This window comes from Ambystoma mexicanum, chromosome 8 (assembly GCF_040938575.1).
Source record: "Ambystoma mexicanum isolate Mex_15411 chromosome 8, UKY_AmexF1_1, whole genome shotgun sequence".
In the NCBI taxonomy this organism is placed as follows: Eukaryota; Metazoa; Chordata; class Amphibia; order Caudata; family Ambystomatidae; genus Ambystoma; species Ambystoma mexicanum.
This window is the reverse complement of record NC_090929.1, coordinates 1,080,468,900-1,080,492,042: the sequence shown is the minus strand read 5'-3', so window position 1 is coordinate 1,080,492,042 and position 23,143 is coordinate 1,080,468,900. Positions and strand designations below refer to the sequence as shown.

Here is a 23,143-nt window from a genome sequence, read left to right as displayed (position 1 = left end):
AGAGTTTTGATCTCTGGATGGAGAATCCGACCATCCTATCGCGAGAGAAAGTCCACTCTTTGTGGAAGGCCTTGGAGGGCAGATGGACATATCCAGAAGGTCTGGGTACCACGTCCTCCTGGCCCAATCCAGAGCAACTGGGATTATTGGCTTTCCCAAACTTTCGAAAACTCCTGATTACGTGAGGAATGACTCCGACCGGAGGAAATGCGTACAGGAGAAGAAACTCCCAGTCCACTACGTGTGGGTATCCTAGAGCGCCTCTTGGGGGAAATTCCCTGGAGCAGTACAGTTCAAACTTCCAGTTCACACTGGTTGCGAACAAATCCACTTGAGGGATTCCCCAAGGGGTGAAGATCTCTTGAAGGACTTCCTGAGCTAGTTCCCACTCGTGGGAGAATGTGCTCTGCCTGCTCAGAGCATATGCCGTTGTATTCTCTCTGGCTAGGTGAACTGCCGATAGGGAGATTCCTTCTTGAATTGTCCAGAACCAGAGCTGCATTGCTTCTATGCACAGTGTTAGTGACCCTATGCCTCCTCTCTTGTTGAGGTAGTACATGGCCACTGTGCTGTCCGTCATTATCAGGACATTCTTTCCCCGTCCAGCTAGTCTGATTGCCCTTAGCTCCAAAAGGTTGATGTGTAGTTTGGTCTCCAATGGAGACCAACAACCGCTTATTGTCAGATCGTTGGTGTGAGCTCCCCACTGTCAGGGACATCAGTGGTCATGTTGGAAGGGTTAGGCTAAGAACTAGATGCACAGAGTCTGCAGGGCACATAAGTATGAGGGTTGTAGTTTTCTGTGCAATGTTAAATGGTTGCCTGTTTTCCTTCATGCTTTTTCTCAGAGATCTGCAGCAAAGTTGAGTATTCAAAATGGTGGATTGTGCTCGAACCCAGGCCAAGATGGTGGACTCCCTCATCAGGGATCCAATTTAGAATGTTGAGGACAAATTGTCCTGGTAGTCCATTCTAAACTGCCTTTAATCACTACTCTTAGATAAGACAGTCATGTTTTCATTAGTTCCCCTTAGCCCTAACCCTTTTTGCACATTTTGAAGCCAGAAGATAGAGCAAGTCTGATATGTCTGCAGTCATCTAATAACTGGTGGGAGCGCAGCTTTTAGCTAGCAACTGCACATTTAATGTAATCTGTGAAGACTTCAACTAGTGACCTTGCCAGGGAAAGCACCGCATTTAAAAGTTTAAAACTGATACTGCTTCGAGATCTCATGTTGACTTAGAAATCTGAAACTTTCTGAATAAGCTCTGGGGAGTATTAGCCTTAACGTGACTCTTAACGCAATGTTTATTATTCTATTGAAGTAGCACGTTTTCACATGTAGAGGCGAGCAGCGTTTCAGGGTAAGACGGCGTTTCCCCAACGCGATTACGTGTAACAGTGAACTAAAATAGTAATACTGTCATTTCAACCTTAGTAAGCATTTTGCTGAGACGCGACTTGGCGCGTGTTGTTTGCTTTAATTCCTGAAGCAGCACACTTGTTACGCGTGTTCAACTGTGTGACCAGAGCTTTGTGGAAGCACGCAGCTTCATATTCTTAAAGCGGGCTTAGCAAACTTAAGTCAGCTGTTATTTTTACGGAAAATGCTTCACTCTATATACAATTTTTAAAGAAAGGTCAATACCTTTTACACGGGCCATATGGAACAGCTTGCCATTGTGAATAGTTTCAGAGGACGCACACGCACTTTGAAAAAGTCGGCAGCCATCTTTTTGAGCATTCAAACGTAGTTTAGGGTGCGCCCCTTAGGTAGAGAGGAGTTTTAAAAGGAATTTGAACGTTAATCCTTTTAGGTATATTCTTGAAATTACAATTACTTACTAAGGATAATGGCTGGCAAAAGGAAACAAGCTGAGAAGCCAACAAACTAAATGGTTCATCTGTAAAGAAGCACTTTCACATCCTTTCTTTTTGGTAACCAAATAAAATGTTTTGAGTTTGTAGTAATTCTCAGAGTACTGAATTGCCTGGAAAGTCAAAAGTTGAAATTTGGAGAAAGACAGTTGTTAAATGAAATTTTTATTTCTAAAAAGACAGCATAGGCATAAAACTATCCTTCTTCCAGGCTTGTAGCGGAGGAGTCACAGGTATAAATCAGTTCTAAAGTCAAATTGGAAATGTTTCTTTATGTGCAGATGTGTTTTCACACCTTTTAATTCCATGCAGCGTGCAACTAAGAAACAAGAAGAGCTCTGGTGTCGTTTTTTGTTTTGTCCCATTCACCTTTGGCCCTCAGTCCGATCTGATCCACAATGTAAATCAAAAGTGAGGCACACAACAGCTGGTGACTGTGGGGTTCAGCAGCTCCTACGGAAGGCAAAACAGGATCCTGATACCCACCCCGTGAGTGAGGCATTCGTCATTACTGTTATCTCCGGCCATGGCTGCCAAAAAGGTTCTCCTTTCAAAATGTGTTTGCAGGCCCACCACAGAAGGTCCTGTGTGACTCTGTTTAGAACCTGAACGAAGTCTGACACCCTGCCTTAGAATTGGGACCATTGAAGGGATCTCATTCTCAGATGGGCCTCTGGCACCAGGAAAATGCAGGATGCCATGAGGCCGAGCACGAGAAACCTAAAAAAAAAAAAAAAAAAAAAATCAAAGGAAGACGCTGGGCACTCTCGAATTTGGTGACCATCTGCAGAATGTCTTGAGCCCTCACCTCGGGTGGTGAGGCTTTTCCCAAGGAAGCGTCTAGAATCTCTGATGAAATGGAGCCTTGGAGATGGTATCATGTGAGACTTCTTGAAATTGAGAGCAAAGCCCAGTTTGTGAAGGGAGCGACAGGTGGAGCTGAGATGATCTAGAGCCCATTCAGGATAATGTGCCCTGATCGTACAATCGTCCAGGTATGGGTAGAGGTGACTCCCCCCTCTCCCGAGACTCGCTGCCATCAACTTGGTGAAAACCCTCAGGGCGGAGGTCAGTGCAAATGGCAGAACTCAAAACAGATAATGAGAACTGCCAATTGCAAACCTCAGGTACTTTCTGTGCCTGTGATGGATTGGCACATGAAAGTTATCATCCTTAAGGACCAATAATACCATCCGGTCCTGAAGGATCTGAGAAAGAGAAATCATCTTGAACTTGTCCTTCCAGAGGAACCTGTTCAAGTCTCTTCCAAGATGTGTCTCAATCCTCTGTACTTCTGGAGGATTAAAAAGTAAGGGGAGTACCAACCCTTGTTCCTCTCTGCTACAGGTACTGGTTCTATACCACCTTTCTCCAGCAGGGTCACAATTTCCTGCATAAGGAGTGGATCTGGAACTTTGGAAGAGCTGTTCCCCGGTGGATGATCCTGAGGCCTTTTTTTGAAAGGGAAGGCAGTAACCCTGGGCAACTGTTTACAATGCCCATGCATCTGAAGTAATACCCTGCCATTCTTTCAGATGCTGTGAGAGTCTCCCTCCCACCAGGGTTTTGTGGAGTAAGGCCTCAGAGGTTTGAGTAGGCTGATGCAGCAGCTGAGGGTAAAGCAGCCGATGCCTGGGTGGTCTTCGCACCTCTTCCCCATCCACCACATGGTAATCTTCTCTGAACTCTGATTCGACAGTCCTCTCCCAACTGAAGAGTAATAGCAAAAGGACCTTCCCCCTCCAAGCTGTACCAGTGTGGGGAGATGCGTGTGGCTTTCTGATTGAAGTGCCAAGGGATTTGGCTGCTGCTTTGGAGGTCGGCAGCTTCTCCAGGCTCTCGTCAGCCTTGCTGCCAAATAAAAGTGCGCCATCAAAGGGCATGTCAAGAATTTTAGTCTGCACATCTGGAGCAAAACCAGACTCTCAACCAGGCAAATGTGCACATTACAGTGCTGGCCTGCTAATACTGTCGGGTAACTGGAGGGACTGCTCGGTTTTGTGGCAGGACTTATGAGCTAATAACTTTGGAAACAAAAGGTGGTGTCCTGCCACATGCATTTATCTCTTTACATATACATTCTCTGTAAAGACTTTCTATTTTTCATGCTTTGTATTGCTATAGACAAATCTGTTTTTAGCTAGCTTTCAATCAAAGTAGAAGAGCAAAAACAATTATTGGGTACACATAGCTTTTTATTATTTAACTAGTGTTTAAGATGCAGATATACCCAACAAGTTGCTTTTTTTAAATGAAGACGTTTTTTGCGTTATCAATAAGTTCTGCATTTTTGTTGTATTTTTATTTTGTAAATTGTAGAGAAAACATTCAATACAGAACCAAGGGGACAAACGGGTACAAAAATATACATACATACAGTCAATTGCTGGACAGTGTAAACAATTGCAGTGAGCCTTCTTTACAAAAAAAATTACGCCATTAGTATAATGAAAGGCAAAACAGTGCTAAATACAGGAACATTCATATTCAAAGGTTTTCGTTAGTATGTCCTTTATGTTTTTAAGAGCACTGGATGATCAAGGTTGACAGGCGGAGGGGTGACCTAGTCTGGAGCAAAACCAGACTCTCAACCAGGCAAATGTGCACATTACAGTGCTAGCCTCCATGCCCTGCTGATACTGTCGAGACCCGTCTGGAGGGATACACACATTGCATCTTTCCCATCATTGACAATGTTTAAGAGGCCAGTGTCTCCATACTTTGAGAATCTTTAGTCTGAAATGTTCCCACTCAGCAGGTGAGGCAGATTTAGTCGAGAATGAGACCCGTTCCGGGGAGGAACTCAACGACTAAGATGGCGATCTGTGGCGCCTTTTCTTCGACTGTTGGGAGAATGACGAGTGGTGTGAGCCACTGCGTGATCACGACCCTCTAGCTTTCTTCTGACAAGGAGAGTCGTCTCTCGACTTGTTGGAGGATCGCTTTTTCAACATGGTTCGTCAAAGGGGATTTATGCAACCTACCTGCAGCTAACTTCCCTCTTTGCTCTTTCAGGGCTTCCGCTGTCATCGATAGGCAGGACCCACACTCTGATGTTAAAAGAGAGGATCCTAAGCACCACAGACACACCCGATGGGAGTGCGAGAGGGACATTTTTGCCCCAATGTCGTGACATTTTTTTAATCCCATCTCGGAGTCGAAGATGTCGATGACGAGGTCACCTTTTTCACTAAATACAATAGGTTTCTTAACAAGGAACCGAAGCGCGCCGATATTCCTAAGCAATCTCGGCTGAAGCATCATCTGGCAGCAATGGAATGAGAAGCACTCAACAACCCAACTTCCTATCCATACTGACTGTCGAAACTATCTCTAATACTCTCAAGCTTCAGTACTATTTTATTTTAATAGTTATTTGTAAATACCAGCTTTAGGCTCTAAATTCAAATAATATTTCTATGTTATGTTATAATTTCAGGGTTTTGTGAATGTGTTCCCACTCTTAACCCATTAAACGGTCCACCTCATTCAATCTAACATTGCTTTTTATAAGGGCACCTTCGCCAATAACTGCCTCCACTCTCGGTCACTGCTCAATTTTGTAAATTATATCTTTTCCCACCCTTGTTCTTCGATGAATACAAAATACAATACAAATAGAACCAGCAATAACTAACAATAAAGAATTAACTTCTGGGGGCATGGCTTGGCGGCACGCCATGCAGTCGTGTTCGCCATGAGCTCTGCAATAAGGTGCCCAAATCAATAAAAGCCGAAGCACTAAAATCGAGATTTCTCACCCGATTTTCACTTCATGGGCTGACGGAGTGGGCTGCATCAGCTGTTTGAGGAATGCGATGCCGATTGCCCCCAGGTACGAAGGGTTTCTCCTAAGACCATATGGCACGGCTTCTGGAGGAAGATGACGGCGTGCCATTAAGTGCAAGCTGGAGCCCTGACCTGCCTGGCGAGCGGTGATACCTAAGCAGGCTGAGTGGCGCGGCGGAAGTCCCCCAGCCGAGCGGAACAGCAAGAAAGAAGCCAATACCCCCCCTGGCTTGACTTGAAGGCAGCGAGTAGCATGGTGCGCCCTGCTGTTGAGCCGGAGGTGGCGGGGGGGGGGGGCGAAGGGCCAGCAAGCTTCGCAGGCGGCTTTGGAAGATGTCGACTGCGGCCCCTGGACCTACGCGTCTGAAGTGGTGCTCCCTGCCGGACTGGACGAGCCTCGCTGCTCTGCTGCAGCCCGGAGGAGGCGGGACCCTGTGCGGAGCCGAACTACCTGCGCTGAGGGCAGCGTACTGGAGGACCGCAGTGTTTCGGATGCCCACAGCACGCTCAGCGGATGCCCTCCGAACAGCCGCCTGACACTGGAAAAACTGGAGGCCCTCAGAGACGCCGGGCACGGATCCAAGCCTCCGGCCGTTTCAGCCCACAATGGCCTTGGAAAGTACTGAGGTGCAGGAGCGGCATTCAGCAGGTTTGTGCCACCACGTCCCTGGGAGGACCATTAGAGAGACTATCAGAAGGGGAAAGGAGTGATCGCCCGTATTGGGTTCTCCACGTGAATGGTACTGGGAGCAGGGGCCTCACTAACTAACATCTCCACAGCAAGAGCGGGAACCTTGAGGAGAAGAACCCTCCACTGTCCCACATCAGCCGGGTCAGGAAACAAGATTAATATTTGCTGCACCCTGTGAGGGATTTTCCGTTTTGCATCTTCTAACTAATCACAAGCCCCTGCGCTGCGGGAGCTCTAACGCAACCTACTTCAGAACTGCTGGCAATGCCTAAAAGTGCAGGAAAGCGGAAAGTGCATGGCATACAGGCCTTCCCGACACCGCAGCCGATAACCCCATCCTGCTCACACACTGTTACAGCTGAGATCCACCCAGCCCCGTCTATGACACAACATTCAAGCATGGCCCTCTCCAGAGGTGACCTTGAGGAGATGTTAAAAGCCATCAAGCAAGACATTATCCACAAAGTTAAAGCGGAAATTAAAACCACGAAAGACTCCCTCGACCAATCACTTGCAGATCCGACATCGCACCTCGGAGGCCTCAAGGCCAGAGTGAAGGAGTTAGAAAACATAACTTGTGAGCAGACGCATGACAGCAAGGTCCTCACAGAAAGGGTGCAAATAATTGAGGAACACCTGGAAGACATCTGGGCAAAACAGGCGGACCTTAAAAACAGGTCAAGGAGGAATAACGTGCGTCTTGGTGGTGTTCCTTGGCAAATCTCAGACCAAGACCTGCCAGAATACGTGGAAACACTATTCAAATTCCTCCCGGACCTCCCACCCTCTGAAGAACTGATGCTGGACAGAACCCACCGGGTATAATCATTGACCCAGGCTCTACTGCTGGACGTCCTCACCCGTGTGCAGTTTTTCCATCAGAAGGAGGAGATCACGCTAGCAGCCAGGAAGTCGGACTCAGTACAGTTCTGTGGGGCTACGCTACAGCTCTTTCAAGATCTCTCCCCAAGACGGCTACAGAGGGCGACGGCCTGGCTGCAGGCTAAAAAGATCTGATACCGCTGGGGGTTCCCGTGCAAGATAATCTTTGACCTTCATAATCAGCACTACATAATCTCTTCAGAGGAAGAAGCAAAGAGGCTAATGTCGGAGTCAAACAATGAAGACCCCTCTAGGCCTCGTGCCCAGGACTCTGCAGACCCAACCTTCAGCTCCACGCCAAGGGACAAGCAGAGAAAACCCTGGGGCTGGCGTCAACTAAGGGCACCCCCACACCAGGAGGCAGAAACCACAGAAGAGGCGGATAAGAAAGGCAAACCTTAGGCCCCCCTGACGTCAGAAGGGGGCAACCATAATGCCAGTTGAACCTGGGTATCGTCAGAACTTGACAACAACCAGCAAGATGGAAGTTTACGCCCCTCACTTATTCAAGCTTGACTAATGGTATCTCCTCGGATCTGAAGTCCCTGGGAGTGTGGGGGAGCGAGCTGGCGACTGCTGTTCGGGAGGACTCTGGGTCATGCACCCGCTCCTTTCTCTCCATGGCCCATTCCACCGCTTACCTAGGCCCTATGGAACTGGGGACCCATGGCAAGGCCTCACCTGGGACTTGCCTGTAGGCTTTGAGTGCAACCCGGAGACTCACGATACTTGAATGCTAGACGCTAGGTTGACTAATTGTGATAGATGTTCTCGCAGAATAGCAGATTTGGGCACCTGAGTGGATGGCGCCCGTTATGGTTGACCATTTGGTAAAGGTAGTTGTAAAATGGAGGCCGATACAAGCCTCAACTATGTTGGTCTATTCATCCCGTTTTGCATTTTTTTCTATGTTCTTTGTTTTTTTAACGAAATGTCAATGGGCTTGATCTATCGCCCCACACACCACACAATACTTGTAAATGACATCACAAAGCAGGGATTGCGGGGCTGTCCCTCTCACCCCCCCCCCCCCCCCGACCTCCCACGCTGGTCATTATATGAGGTATGAGACCATAAGGTACATCCAGGAGGGTTAAGAGTTGGACGGAGAACCAGAGAGTTCCCCTAGGGGTATGAAACACTGCCACTAAGCAGAATACAAAAGCCTAAGGAAATACAGTATGGTGACCCCGGATGTTAAATGTATCACCATCAATGTGCAAGGCCTGAACTCCCCCTTAAAACGTAATGCCTTGTTCCATAGATTAGCTACCCTAGACGCAGCATTCTTGTTCCTCCATGAAACCCACCTTCAAACCGCTGACCAATTTCGCCTTAACAGGCTCTACCCCACGAAGTTTTTCGGTTCCAGCAGCCTGAACAAACGTGGGGTTGCCATTCTGGTACGCAAGGGCAATCCTCTCAGGACACTAGAAGTGGTCCGAGATGAAGTGGGGAGTTTTCTATTAGTAGTGGCAATGTTATATGGGCGCAAAATCACGTTGGTCTCCATATATGCACCAAATGCCAGGGAAAATGTATTTTTTGGAAAATTATTGAAAGCCTTGTTTGAGCATGCAGAGGGGGAAATAATTTTGTTTGGTGATTTCAACGCAGTAATTAACCCCTTAATGGATAAAACTTTGCCCCATACGGCCATTGACAAGAGTAACTTTAAAACATTCACTACACTATTGCGAGATCACTCACTCATTGAGGTGTGGCGCCATTGCCACCAGGAGAAGGGACTACACTTTTTTCTTTGCGGTTCACAGGGGGTTCTCCAGGCTAGATTTTTCATCTCAGACTCACTAGCTCCTTCGGTCATAGATGCAAAAATACTTCCAGAAGCCCTCGGATCATGCCCCAGTGAGCCTAACAATGTCCCCACTTCAGGCACTCCGCCCCGAAAGCCCCCTTGGCGATTAAACGACTTCTTATTGGAAAGATCCATTAATTCAAACTCATACAAGGGAGACTATATAACTATATTTTAAGGAGAACGATACTGGCAACATGCGCATGGCCATGATATGGGAAGCAAGCAAGGCAGTGATTAGGGGACACTTGATTGAACAGGCGGCACAAAGAGGGGGGGCCAGGAGGCTATTGCAAGCCCAATTAGAGGGAGAAGCCCACAGGCTTGAAGTGATAGACAAAGAGAAGGGCTTGCGGTGCTCTTTGAGAGATCTGCGGATAGCCAGACAGACGCTGGCGGCACACCACACAGGGAGGGCAGTTTACCATATGAGGCTCACTAAGTAATTCTTCTATACGAGGGGGAACAAAGCCAATGAATTATTGGCAGCTAAATTGAAAAGACAAAGCAAAACAGGATAGACACCCTGCGAGATGACAGAGGCAGCTATGTCTCCTCGGAAGATGGCAAACTCCAAATTATTGAAAAATTCTTTAGGGAACAGGCATTCACGCATGTAGGAGATTCACAGGCCTCCAAAGACTTAATAACAAAAGCGAATCTCCCACAAATTCCACAGGCTCTGGGAGATTCCCAGATAACCACACAAGAAGTGGAAATGGCTATCAAATCCCTTCCCCTTGGTAAAGCCCCGGGCCCAGACGGGTTTTCGAATACGTTTTATAAGACCTTCAGTGCAGAACTCACACCCCACCTCACAAAGCTTTTTAACTTTCTATGGGAAACAGGCACTGTTACACAGACAATGGCAGAATCTGCTACAACCCTAATCCTAAAACCTGGGAAAGACCCGACAGAGTGCACATCCTACCGCCCTATAGCCCTGCTCAATACCGATGCAAAACTCTACAGCAAAATCATAGCCCGGTGGTTGGGGAAGGTACTACCAATAATCGATCGAGACCAGACTGGGTTTATTCGGGGACGATCTGCACATAACATCCGCAGAGCAATAGATCTGATAACCCTGGCCCCCACAGCCCCTAGCCCCCTCTCATTATTATCTCTAGACGCCCATAGGGCGTTTGATAGCATGTCCTGGGGATATATGAATTTGGTGCTGAAGGGCTTTGGCTTTGGCCCGAAATTCACAATCCTGTCTAACTTTCAGATCCCTTCAACCCGAATACGAGTCAACTCGCAATGGTCGGCCCAGATAGCCTTGGGCAAGGGAACCAGACAGTGTGGCCCGCTATCCCCATTGGTATTTTTGTTAGCAATTGAACCCGTAGCCCAGCAGATTCGCCTCCACCTGAAGATTCGGGGGTTTGAAGTTGGGGGGCAAACTCACAAAGTTGCGTTACACGCGGACGCTGTGGTTTGTTTTTTGAGAGAAGCCAAGACCTCGCTTCCCGCTCTTTTAGACTTGCTTGCCCAATTCGCCTAGTTTTCAGGGTTCACAATAAATACAGCTAAATAAATGGGTTTGAACCTGTCAGAATCCCCGGAAACCATGGCCACCTTGCAGAATACTTACCCTCTTAACTGGAAGAGCACAAGCATCACGTACCTGGGGATACACTTGAACCCATCTCACACAGGACTGATTAAGGCCAATACCTCTAATTTTCTAAAAGACGCCAAATGGCTCACAAGAAATATCCTGGCTTGGACGCATCAGTGCAGTTAAAATGGTTCTGCTCCTTAGGCTTCTGTACACATTCCAGGCCCTCTCTATACTGATCCCAGAGCAAGATCTTCTTGGAACTACAAAAAGAAATAGGCCGTTTTATATGGCAGCGAAAAACACCAAGAATCCAGCGTAAGCTTCTAACCCGCGGAAAATTGCTGGGTGGGCTGGGCCTTCCCTCTATTCAAAAGTACTTTCGAGCAGCCCAATTGGCAGCCATCTTGAGTTGGACCAACCCAATAGAGCCCGCTAAATGGCAAGACATTGAACAGCTAACGATTTGGGCTCCCCTGTGTCATCTGCCCTTTCTCCCACGAGAGGCGCGCAACTACCGGGGATTCCTCCTCCCCACTACAGCGGCTACACTCCGATGTTGAGACAGGGTTTGCACACAGAGGTTTTACATCAGGCCTAGGCCCACTTTCCCCTGTCACGCAGAACACAGCCTTACCCCAGGGCACCAACTCAACTCATACCACCTTTGGTCAACTGAGAGGTCTATGCGACTACAAGAACTTTACACCGACAATGTGCCCCTGACCTTTGCAAAGAGAAAGTTAACCTCCCAGAAACTGAAAGATTCAGGTATGTACAGCTCCCTCATTGGATAACTAATCCGAGCACGAGGCGGGCAGCTGCAAGATCTCACAGGGGTCTGGAGCCAACAGCTTCGGAAGGCCAACACGCCCACAGAATAGTGACTTGCTACTGTCTCCTGGAAAATTTTCCGGAAGACGAGAAACTCCCCTACATGCTAGCTTTGGAGAGGAGAAAACCTTTTTTTTTTAAAAAGAACTAACTTCCAGGCCATTTCTAATCCAATATATGTCCAGCACAAATAACGTGGAGAGAAAGGGAACTCCCTCCCCCTAACTATCAAAAAGGAGGAATCCCTCTAAAGCTTCAAAAAAGTTTTAAAAACTTGGTTATTCAACCAATTCTACCTAACCTAAATCAGTCGCCTTAGGTATTATTAGTCATTCTAGGGCTAATAAAACACTCACCTTGTGGTGGACCTAGTTGAACATTGTAAATACATATTATTACTGTATTGGCTCTGCCTATGTATATTAACAGTCTACGCTTTAATGTCCATATTGTAATGTTATCAATCTGCTAATATGCAAGTAACTCCAATGTCAATGCCAAAGATTTCTGTAACTACACCATGATACCTCAGGGGCTGGGCGTGTAATGTAATAAATTAAGGCCTCACCTGACAGCTCCCATCCTCCTTTGCTCCACAGTCGCAAAAGAAAGATCCATATTTTGCATATGAAATCTCGTGATCCTTATGGCAGACCTTAGCACAGACTGTGCACACACCGACTCCATCAACCATCTTGCAGGTGTGGCAGTGATACCTAAGAAGAGATCAAAAATCATTGGGAAAAGATCAGCAGGTGCAAGCCATAAATGGAAAAGTGAAAATCACAGTAAAGGCAGGCCCTCCTAGGAAAATGCTAGGGATATTTTTCCGCAGTCCTCTGGTGTGAGATGCAAAATCACCTACCCAAAGGATAAGACAGGGCTCCAACCAAATGATAGACCAAACCCTCTATGGGTAGCAATGGCTGCAGAGTCCGGCTTCACTGAAGGGAGGCGACAGGGACAGTTACTGGGCAGGTACAGTTATCTCAATACATAAAACAAAAAAAGGACACTGCAAAGATATACTGAAAATATGCATATCTTTATTGTAAGGTTACCAACAATCACCCACAATTCTATTACATACTTTACTTAGATAAATTATATAATAGGCGAAGGACTATACACACCATTTCCACTCCTTTAGTTAATACCAGAGCTATGCTTGGTGGTATACTCACAGTATTATAATGCTAAGTGTAGTGGGGGGGGGGCAGGAGGGGGATCCCTAGAGCTCAGTAAAATACATTACTATCATGTTCTGGCCCACAGAGCCAACAAATGAATGATCACTGCTAGGGAGAATTTTGTACAAACACTATGGTAAGTGGCTGGATAGATCTAACGTATTGGTAGAACAGTTTGTCACTCAAAAGGAATGACCACGCTCTTATGGTGGCCACAACCTACTTGCAACTTTACATGGAAAATTCTGGTTGGCTGCACAGAAGGCAATCGGGTTTCCGTTGCTTTCACGGCACGGAGAGTGCCCTGGTTGATCTCCAGACCCATATGTTGACTATAGTGGAGAAAAGTAGATCAGGGCTGTTGATATTACTGGACCTGTCAGCAGCCTTTGATCTGCTAGACCATGTGATCATACTGAAACGGTTGCGAGACATGGATGGGCTTGCTGATTAGTCGATAAACTGGGTCAAGTCTTTTCTGGAAGACAGAAGATCGAGGTTGTTTTGGGGGGGCGGGGGCGTGACTTTTTCTCTGAGGTGGAGACCATTATTTGTGGTGTCCTCCCGGGGGCATGTTTATCTCCCCCTCCTTTTTTAACATTTATGTAGTGCCCTTATGTAGAGAGCTGGAAAGACTGGGATTTTTCTTTACTAACTATGCAGACGACTTTCAGTTGTCCAGAAACTACCAGGAGGATTAGGAGAAGCTTAGTGAGGTCAATCAAGTTATAACAAACTGGATGACCACAAATTGGTTGCGTCTTAATGCCGGAAAGACGGCACTAATGATATACGGATCAAAGTAGTCAGGGGAGAATTTAGCTCTAGTCTTCTCCAGTTACCTGGTTGAGGCTAGCCTGATAGTGGTAGTTAGTAAGGTAACAACCTTAGGCACGTACCTAGAAGCCACCTTGAATACCGGGGCCCAAATAGACGCTATTGTAAAAAGCACCCGATACCATTTGCGAGTGCTATGACAGGTGGCTCCTTTGATCTAAAAAAATAATCGAGCCAAGTTGGTCAGGGACGCTATTCTTCCACGTGTGGATTATTGCAATGCTCTACTGGGTGGTGCCAGGAAGGAAGATATTTCTAAGTTGCAAAAAAATCCAGAACGAAGCCGTTCGTATGGTTTACGGCATGAAATGACATGAACCTACCACCCTTGCCAGGAAGGAATGCACTGCCTGCCCATATCAACTAGGATGTCATTGACTTTATGTCACAAGTGAATCTATGGATCTGCAACCAGCTACCTTAAGTAAAAGGTCTCTGAATACAAGCCTATGAGAGACCTTCAATCCACCACTGCCCATCTCCTGAAAGTGGATCGGGTCAAGAGAGTGCGTGGAAATGGACGTTTGTTTCCAGTCTTGGTGGCATATGCATGGAACGACCCCAAGCACTCAGAGGAAAAGAACCACTTGGCTTTCAGAAAGTCCTTAAAAATTATACTGTTCATGTAAAACATCGGCCCACCAGTCTGTCATTTTCCTGTTTGTAAGTTAGCGCCTGGATGCCTTAGTACTTTGGCGCTAGATAAGTGTCATAACATAACATTATGGTAGACCCAGCAAAGCAATCCTGTTTCACTTCAGAAGGGAGAAAGGCACGATTTTCACCACAGAACTACATATCACACAGTACCAACTGAAAACTCTACACTTTTATTACAAGGTCACATATATAATGTTTGTGACAGGAAAAAAGTACTTGGGTGAAACAAAATAGAGCACAGTGCAAGTATACAAACACTGAAGGGTCAATTAAGGCCTTACTCGCTCTTTACACAAGAATTCAATCACTTTATCTGGTGGCAGACACTAAATCTATTGGCTTCCAGGGGTAAGTTAAGGGTAGACACTAGACAATGTTACAGAGTCATTATTACCAAATTCAGAATCCAGGGATGCCACACAGAATTTAAGTGCAGGTTTCCGACTACATGCCAAGCAAAAGTATTAAACATAACAAATATGCACACAGCACAGTGCTAACACGTATAGCTAGAAAACAGGCTAAACAATGTCAAATTAAGGCAGGAGTCCGGGGCTTCTTTTAAATTGGAGGTCACTAGGCCCAGAAGGGCATAGAACACTCACAAGATGGAAACAAAGGCTCCACATAGTGATACAATGTATATCCTGGCACACGTGTGCAATACCTACATATAAACATCTATATTAAATCAGGGGTAACTAAACTACCAGGGCTTGGTGGACAGCTCCAAGGACGCGGGAAACAATGTCAGAGTTCAGCTAAGTACCTAGCAATGTCATCTGTAGGAGTTTGTGGATTGTAGAAAATTCCCCACAGGCTGGCCTGTGATTATCATGTGAAAAGCCAGTTTGACCAATCCAGGGAATTTGTCCCCTGTCCCCAAGGGGGAGCCACCCTAGTGATGAGATCCCACTAAGCTTAACATCCTATAGGGTACAGGTCAAGTGGGATCCCACTGAGGGTGACCGCTCTTTAGGGGACAGAAAATCCCTAGAAATGTATACAAGTTATCCTCCCTCAAGATCCCAATATTGTTGGCTATATGGGAGTTAAACTGTATGATAATTTGAAACTGAAACTTCCTGTAAGAATGGCTATGGTGTCTAACCCTTTGTGTTCATGTCCTCGAGATGAGAGCACAGTGGGGTCCCCCTGCGAAGTCCAGGGAGCTCATCCTGAGAGGTGTGGCATCCCGAGGGAGCATACCCCAAGTTTGGTAGACCCAGCCATGGCAGAGCCTGTGGAAGGCTCAACTCCTTTCGGGCCAGGTGGGCCCGAAGAGTACTGAGGAGTGGATAACTACCGAAAAGCAGACAACCAGCGTACTGAGAAACCATCCCTGAAGTCCCGCCAGAAGCCAGTAGGAAGAAAGGGTAAGCTAAGCCCTCAGTGGAACACTGGAGAATCCGAAGAAGTGACGCCATGTTAATCGAACCCACCGAATCTCCCAAGGAGCACCACCTAGAAACCAGAGATCTTCTAGGAACAGGAGAGGGACGAGGAACTGCAGGACCCCACGGCGGGATGAACAAAATGAGACGCCAAGGGGGTTGAGTGAAGCGAGATCCCAAGGGGAGAAGGAAAGGAGACCCCAAAGCAGGGTGAGTGGGGTGGGAGGGCGCAGGGAGAGAAAAACCAAAAACCCCCAAGTTGGGATGAGAGGAAGAAGTTACTTACCTCTAACTGTTCTCCAGCATGGGTTTGGCATGGATTCACATGCTCATGAATATTCCCCGTCATCAGGCTGGGAATCCTCGGTAAAGGAAAGGAAAAAGAAAAAAAAAACATCGGTTTCAGTTTCATTTCTGAACTGTCTTTCTCCTAACAACCAATCACTGAGCTCTGTGTCATACTGCCCTCAGCCAATGACTGCCCTCCACCTAAGCCCCTCCTCAGGCAGTCATCTTCAGATTTGGTAGTATGTAAAGTGGCAGTAGGACCAAGAGAAGAGACGCAGAGGGGCAGGCGGGAGGGTTTGCATGGGAATCCATTCCAGCCCCATGCTGGAGAACGACCGAGGAAAGTAACTTGTTCCTTCTTCAGCATGGAGTCTGGCATGGATTCACATGCTCATGAATAAAGAATACATAGCAGTACACACATGCACAACCACAGGAGGTGGCAATGCTCAACAGAAGCATCTTTTACCTCCTCACCAGACTCACCTTCAAGCGAACAGGTTGTGGAGCACTGCTTGGCCGACTCTGGACTCCTCCCGGGAATCCCTGTCGATGCAGTAGAATTTCGTGAAGGTGTGCGTCGACCTCCACATAGCAGTCCTGCAGATAGCCAGCAGGGGCACACTAGATAGGAATGCTGTTGTAGCAGCGATCGCCCTGGTGGAATGGGCCCTCGGACGGGCAGGCAGCAGTCGGTTTGCCAAGCAGTGATACAGCTGGAGAGCCATCTGGAAATGGAAGCCTTGGACAGGGCCTGCCCATGGTTCATAGAACCAAAGTTCAAAGATTTGAGAAGTTTGCCAGAAACTCTGTGTAGGCCACATAAAACTTCAGCGCTCTAGCCATATCCAGCGAGTGCAAAGTCCTTTCAGCCGGCGAAAAAGGCGTTGGAAAAAAAACACAGGTAACACCAAGGGCTCATTTAGATGAAAGTCCGACGGCACCTTGGGCATGATGGAGGGGTGCGTCCGCAGCACCACCCTTGTCTCGTGGAAAGTCAAGTAAGGTGGTTTACAAGAAAGGGCCTGGATCTCACCCACTCGTCGTGCAGAGGTGATGGCCATGAGAATAGCTGTTTTCAATGACAGAAACTTGAGTAGAACAGAATGCTTAGGTTCGAATGGGGGTCCCACGAGCCTCGTAAGCACCACATTCAGGTCCCACGCCAGGGCAGAGCCTTCACCGGCAGGAACGAGCGGAATAGTCCCTTGACGAATTCTTTGACCAACCAGTGCGACCACAAGGAGGGTCTTCCTGGGGATCTGGTGTAGTGGGAGATAGCTGCCAGAAGAACCTTGATGGAGGCGTGGCCCAGCCCCGATTTGGTCAACAACGGCAAATATGGAAGTACCTGAGGGGCCCTAACCCTCAGAGGGTCGATCTTCTGCACGTGGCACCAAATAGCGAATCTCTTCCAGTTGAGCCCGTAGCATTTTAAAGTAGACTATGCTCTAGCTTTGGCAAGAACTTCCTTGCAGTCTGCCAGAAGATCGTAACCACCAAATTCTAGTGCCGCAGTAGCCAGGCCTTCAGGTTCAGAAACCCTGGATCGTGGTGAAGAATGGCGCCTCCTTCCCTGGCTAGAAGATCCGTGACCACTGGCAGCTTGACTGGCGGGAGACGCTGACATGCTGAGAAGGTACGGTTACCAGATCTGCCTCGGCCACGCCAGTGCGAAGAGGATCATCCGGCACCAGTACCGTCTGAGTTGACTGACGACTCGAAGTAACAACGGCGAAGGAGGATATGCATACTGAAAGAGGCCTTCCCAAGGGAATGCGTCCCCCATGCTCCCCTGATGGGGGAACATGCTGGCAAACCTCTGGCACTTGGTGCTTGTTGCCACTGAAAACAGGTCAATCTGGGGATTGCCCCATCTTAGGAAAAGGTCCTCCACTAGGTCCTGCCATAGTTCCCACTCATGGCAAGAGCGAAGCTCCCTGCTCAGAGTGGGTGACCGCGTTCTTTACTCCTGCCAGATTAAACAGAATGAGGAATATCCCCTGGGTGACGGCCCAGTGCCATAAATCCTGCGCCTCTTTGGAGAGCGCTGGGGATCTGGTGCCGCCCCTCCCCTCCCACCGTTCCTGATATAGAACATTGTGGTGATATTGTCAGTGAAGACCCGAACCACTGTGCCCTTGAGTGACGGCAGGAACGATTTTAGGGCCCAAAACACTACAAGTAGCTCCAGAACCTTGATGTGCAACGTCTTCTCCTCCGGCAGCCACATGCTTCTGGCGTGAAGACTTCCGTTGTGTGGGCTCCACATCCTTCCAGGGAAGCAACCATCTCCTGGTGCAGTGGGGCCTGGAAATCTGTGCCCCCAGTCAGATGCAAGCGCACGCCCCACCACCTTATCGCCCGACGGAAACCCTCGTCGAGTGCGATCTTGTCCTGGAAGCTTCCAGACACCTGGATCCAATGTGCATCGAGGAACTCCTGCAGCGGGCTCTCCGTAACCTTGAGAGCCGGATGAGGTAAATGCATGACGACATCATGCCGAGCAGAGACTTGACGGCCCTCACCGTGGCAATCTTCAAGGTTAACAGCCGTTGCACCTTGCTCAGAATGGCCGCTACCCTCTCTTCCGACGGCAACGCCAGGCATTACACTGTTGAGCCGGGATCCAAGGAACAGCGCATCCTGCAATGGAGTCAAGCAGGACCTTGCATAATACACCGAGAACCCCAGATCAGTCAGGACTGTCCTCACCATGTGGTCGACGGCGATGTATCTTGATCAGGGCCGGATGAGCCAGTCGTCCAACTAAGGGTTGACGTGGATCCCTTGCAGTCACAGATGGGCCAACACCGGAGGCAGGCACTTGGTGAAGACTCTGGGTGCTGCCTTCAGCCTGAAGGGAAGGGCCTTGAATTGGTAATACTTCCCCTAAACGACGAAGCACAGAAACTTGTGGTGTCTCTTATGAATGGGGATGTGGAAGTACGCATCTCCATATCCAACGACGACAGAAAGTCTCCTTCTTGCAGCTGTCCGAGCACCAGTTGAAGAGTGACCATTCGGGACTTCTGGGACTTTAAATATTTGTTTAGTCGTCACAGATTGAGAATGGGCCGCCAGCCCCTTGTCTTCTTTCGAACAAGGAAGTACCTTGAATAAACTCTGGAGCCCCGGAGTCGCTTTTTTATTTTATTTTTTATTTGATTTAATTGTACAAAACAATTTTTACAAAATGAAAATGACACTCTTCTGCAAGGAGATTATGTATAGAGGAAAGAGAAACAAGGAGAGACCCAAGTTGGGAAGGAACCTTAAGACAGCGAAGATGATGAATTTAGAAGAAAGTAGAATAGAATAGAGAGGGGGGGAGGAAAAGAGGGCATGGTGAAGTAGATGTAATATGGTGGGAGAAAAGTCCAATTTTCCTTCCGCTATTCCCCGGACTCAATCTCCGAAGTTCAAGTTTTTCCTGCTGATTTTCAATAACACTCCACCACTTTTCCTCATTTCTTTTCCAAACCCAGTTGGTCAAAAAATCCCACCACAGCGATCACCCAACTGGTTTTTTCCCCACTCATTAGGCGCGCCCAGTCATCCTTACTATAAACGTGGAGGTCTCTGAAGAAGTGGCCCAGCCAGGTGTATCTGATCTTCTCCAAGCCCCAACATTCAAGTAGAAGGTGTTTTCGCGACTCCACCTGGGTCGATGGCTAACAGAATCTGCATTTGTTTGATGTTACATTTCCTCTGATTGCTGAGATTTCCTAATCCGGAGGAAGGCTTGTTATGTTCGTTGATTTGGGCATTTTACTAAGTACGGAAGCACTTCATTCAGTTTTTTTGAGTTCCATGGGAGGTCTGTGAGCAGTTTACATTGATTTGACAACTCACCGGTCTCTATCCAGTCCATATTCAGAAATTTTACATTAATCTTCGTGGGATTAGTTAGCAACTCATCTTCTGTACTGTCAATTTTCTCTAGGAGCAGAGGATTCCTCGACCTCCAATGGAGTAGCATCCTGTTGTTTTGGTCTCCATTTCTTTTCCGATGATTTTCCAGATGGGTTTTGCTGATGGATCAATAACTTTTATAAATAACATCAGTGTATTGCGGTACACCAGGGCTTTCATTGAATTTAAGCTCAATTCTCTTCTTAACGCCACAGTGGGGCTAGAGTTGGGCAGATTTAAAACTTCCCACCAAAAATGCCCTTCAAGTTTTGGCCATAAGTTTGAAGGCAATCCCGGCATTGCTTCTAAGCCATAAGTTAATGTCGGCACAACTTTGGCTTTGTAGAAATTTACAATAGGGAGTACTCAAAATCAGCCAAACCTTCGGTTTATCATTTTCGATTGGGTGCTCAGGGATTTGAGTTTCACAAACAGATGTTCCTGCATCAGGACATCTACCCGGCTGTTTAATATAATTCCCAAATATTTAAAAGTTTGTTATTTTCTCAAGTTGTATTTCCTCTACGGTCAGCTTGATTATTTTTTTTTGCATTTCCTCCTTTTTCAAACGACATTACTTTTGTTTTTGATTTATTCAGTTCTAGTTCATTTGTTTCCAAATAAACGAGGAGAATGTCCGGTTGTCTCTGAAGACCCACTTGCGTCTGATCTATTAAAATAATGTCATCAGCGTAAATCAGTCTCAAAATGTTCTCATTTCCCAAGGATGGGGGAAAGGATCTGATCGAGTTCTGGGTGTTCATAAAGTCTGATGTGTACAAAATATAGAGAGCGGGCGCCAGTGGGCAACCCTGTTTAACCCCCCGGGCAGTTGGAATTTCTCTAGATAGATGATCTGCTCTATTGAGTCTAACCTTAACTGATGTTTCGGAGTACAATGCTCTTATTGGACCCGTAACTGATCTTGGGCATTTTAGGTTTTCTATCTTTTCCCAGAGGATTCCCCGATCAACCCGGTCGAAGGCTTGAACCAAGTCAATAAATATTAAATGTAGCTGTGGTTTGCCTTCTTTGACTTTTGCTTTTAGTGCACTTAATAGCAAGATGTTAACCGTTGTACCTAGGCCTCTAACAAAACCTGTTTGCAGTGGGTCGAAATTTCCTGTTTGATTTATCCAACCTTGCAGGATTTCCAGTGTCATGGATCCGAAGATTTTTCCTACAGTGTCTAGCAATGTGATCGGCCTGTACTGGCGCGGGTCTGCTTTGTCACCGGTTTTAAAAATTGGCACTATATGGGCCTTTCTCCATGATGTTGGAATATCTCTGGATTTTACTGCTTCTTTGAAAATTCTACTAATGAACAGAGCCCAAGACTCAGGGTGTTGCTTTAGTTTTAGGTTTGTAATTCCATCAGGGCCAGCAGCCCAAGAATTATTCAATTTCTTTATTTTTAGCTCGATTTCCTCTATGGCAGATGTTATCGTCCATTGTCCTCCTTTTATGTGGCTGATGTTGTATGTATTCGTTTCTGCTTTTTACAGATTCTTAAAGTGGGCTACCCACAGTTCTTCCCCCACACCATTTTGCAACCTCCCTCTGACTTCTGGTCTGGTAGCTCGAATCAGTGACCAGAATTCTCTAGCTTTGTTTCCTGATAATGCATGGAGCAGGTCTTCGGTGTCCTTTTGGTAAAGCGTGTGCCTATCATTTCTAACCCATGCTCTGTAACTTTGGACTTCTTAAGTTTTTCTGAGGTCCCTGAATTGCTTCTCTTTTTTTCTTGTCTTAAGTTTTTTAACTGCACGTCTTCTTGCCACCAGTGAAGCATTGTAAGTGTGAGCTTTCTTGGGTCTCTGCTCCCTTTTTCTTCCTTACTTTGAAAGTTTCTAGCAAGGGATAGTAGTCCAAATCCGTTGTTAAAGGGATAGCTTTTTCATTTTAACCTTCGTGATTTGTCCCTTTATGTAGTTCCAATTCTGATGTCATTTTTTCTAGCCGTTTCTTTGTTGATTTCCATCTCATAAGCTGCAAATTTTGATTGCTGTTCAATGTTCTTATAACTTCGAACTTTTCAATGAGTAGCAGCAAGTCCATTGAAACAAAAGTGTTATCGATCCGTCATTCCTTTACCATTTTGTTCCCAAGAAGGGACCAAAGTGTGCTGCTGATCACATAAACCATGGAGATTGAGGAGATCGAAGGCTTCCATCAATTGTTTGAATTTGTTTCCTTTTTTGTAAGAGGGCAAGATTTTTCCGCTTTTTTTTCCACAGGTGATCTGTTTCTTCACATATTGAGTTCAGATCTCCAGTGACAATGGTACAATCCATTTTCTGGTTTAGATTTGCAAATTCCAGAATCTTTTCAATTGATTGTAGGAAGACCTCATCACTTATTGCTGCGGGATTCCAATAGGAATTGATTAGTAGAATCATTAAAGGTTCTACCTGTTCTCACCTTGTGTTCCATTTCAACCATTCGATGAGAACTGCTTGGATTAAGACTGTTCACACCAATACAGATTTTCAAGTTAGTCCACTTCCTGATCGAATCGCTGATAAGCCAGCTAATAGTCTACCTTTGTGGCCTTTTACGGCCGAGGTGAATGCTATCTCTAGCCCTCCATACACGGTTTTGTCGTCAACCAGGTCTCTTGGAGACATAAAATGATGTGATCTCCAAGGTTCACATCCAATGTCCCTGTAAGATGACCAAAGCCCTGCGTGTTCCAAGAGCCCATCCCTATTTGATCATCCTGCCTCTATTGAATCCTGTTGGAATTTGCTGTCTGGTTGAGGCTTTCCCCATCCTGTATGGGTGGCCAAGTCGATGGATTCTTTTGATGCATCTTTGAGACCCAGGTATAATTTCTTGGGTCCGTCCCTTGAAGATTTAACTCCAGTTCCCATCTTTTGGAAAATATGGCTTGTTTAGATCTTCCTCTCTCTTCGCCTTCTAGTGCCAATCTTCTACCTGGGTTGGGACCTTTAGGCTGTCTGTTGCACTTAGTGTGTTTGCTCTCATTTTCTTCTTCTCCGTTTACACATCGTCTTCGTTTGTCGTCCTCCACTACTTTGTAGTCCATTCCTTTCGGACATCTCTCTGTTATTTCTTTATCAGATTCTTTCTCTATTTACATTTCTCACCGGGCTAGTTGCCCTGACATGATCTTTTCTTAAGGGTTTAGGACTAGATCTTCTTAATGAAGGTGTAGAGGGGTGGCGATGTGAATTCCCGGTCTGTTTTTGGCCTCCCGTTTCCATTTTTAATTTCAACCTTGTCAATGTTGATAAGTCTATTAGGTCGAAACCTAGTTTTAAAAAGTTTCTTCCCGAGTGACTTACCAAATCTTTTATTCTTGCTGAACTTATATGCAAAAAGGCACAGGCTTTTCTGCCTTCATGCATTGGTTCCACAATCAGGAGGTCTTCGAAGAG

The 23,143-nt window shown here is 46.6% G+C and overlaps 1 protein-coding gene across 6 annotated transcripts in view; it reads right to left on the bottom strand.

Annotated features, from left to right (window-relative positions):
* UBR4 (ubiquitin protein ligase E3 component n-recognin 4) overlaps window positions 1-23,143 on the bottom strand; it is a 2,945,062-nt gene that overhangs the window by 1,837,638 nt on the left and 1,084,281 nt on the right. For all 6 annotated transcript variants that reach the window (XM_069611069.1, XM_069611071.1, XM_069611072.1 and 3 more), the window contains exon 37: window positions 12,027-12,174. In XM_069611069.1, the coding sequence (XP_069467170.1) occupies window positions 12,027-12,174 (148 nt within the window). The remainder of the gene's footprint in view (window positions 1-12,026; window positions 12,175-23,143) is intronic.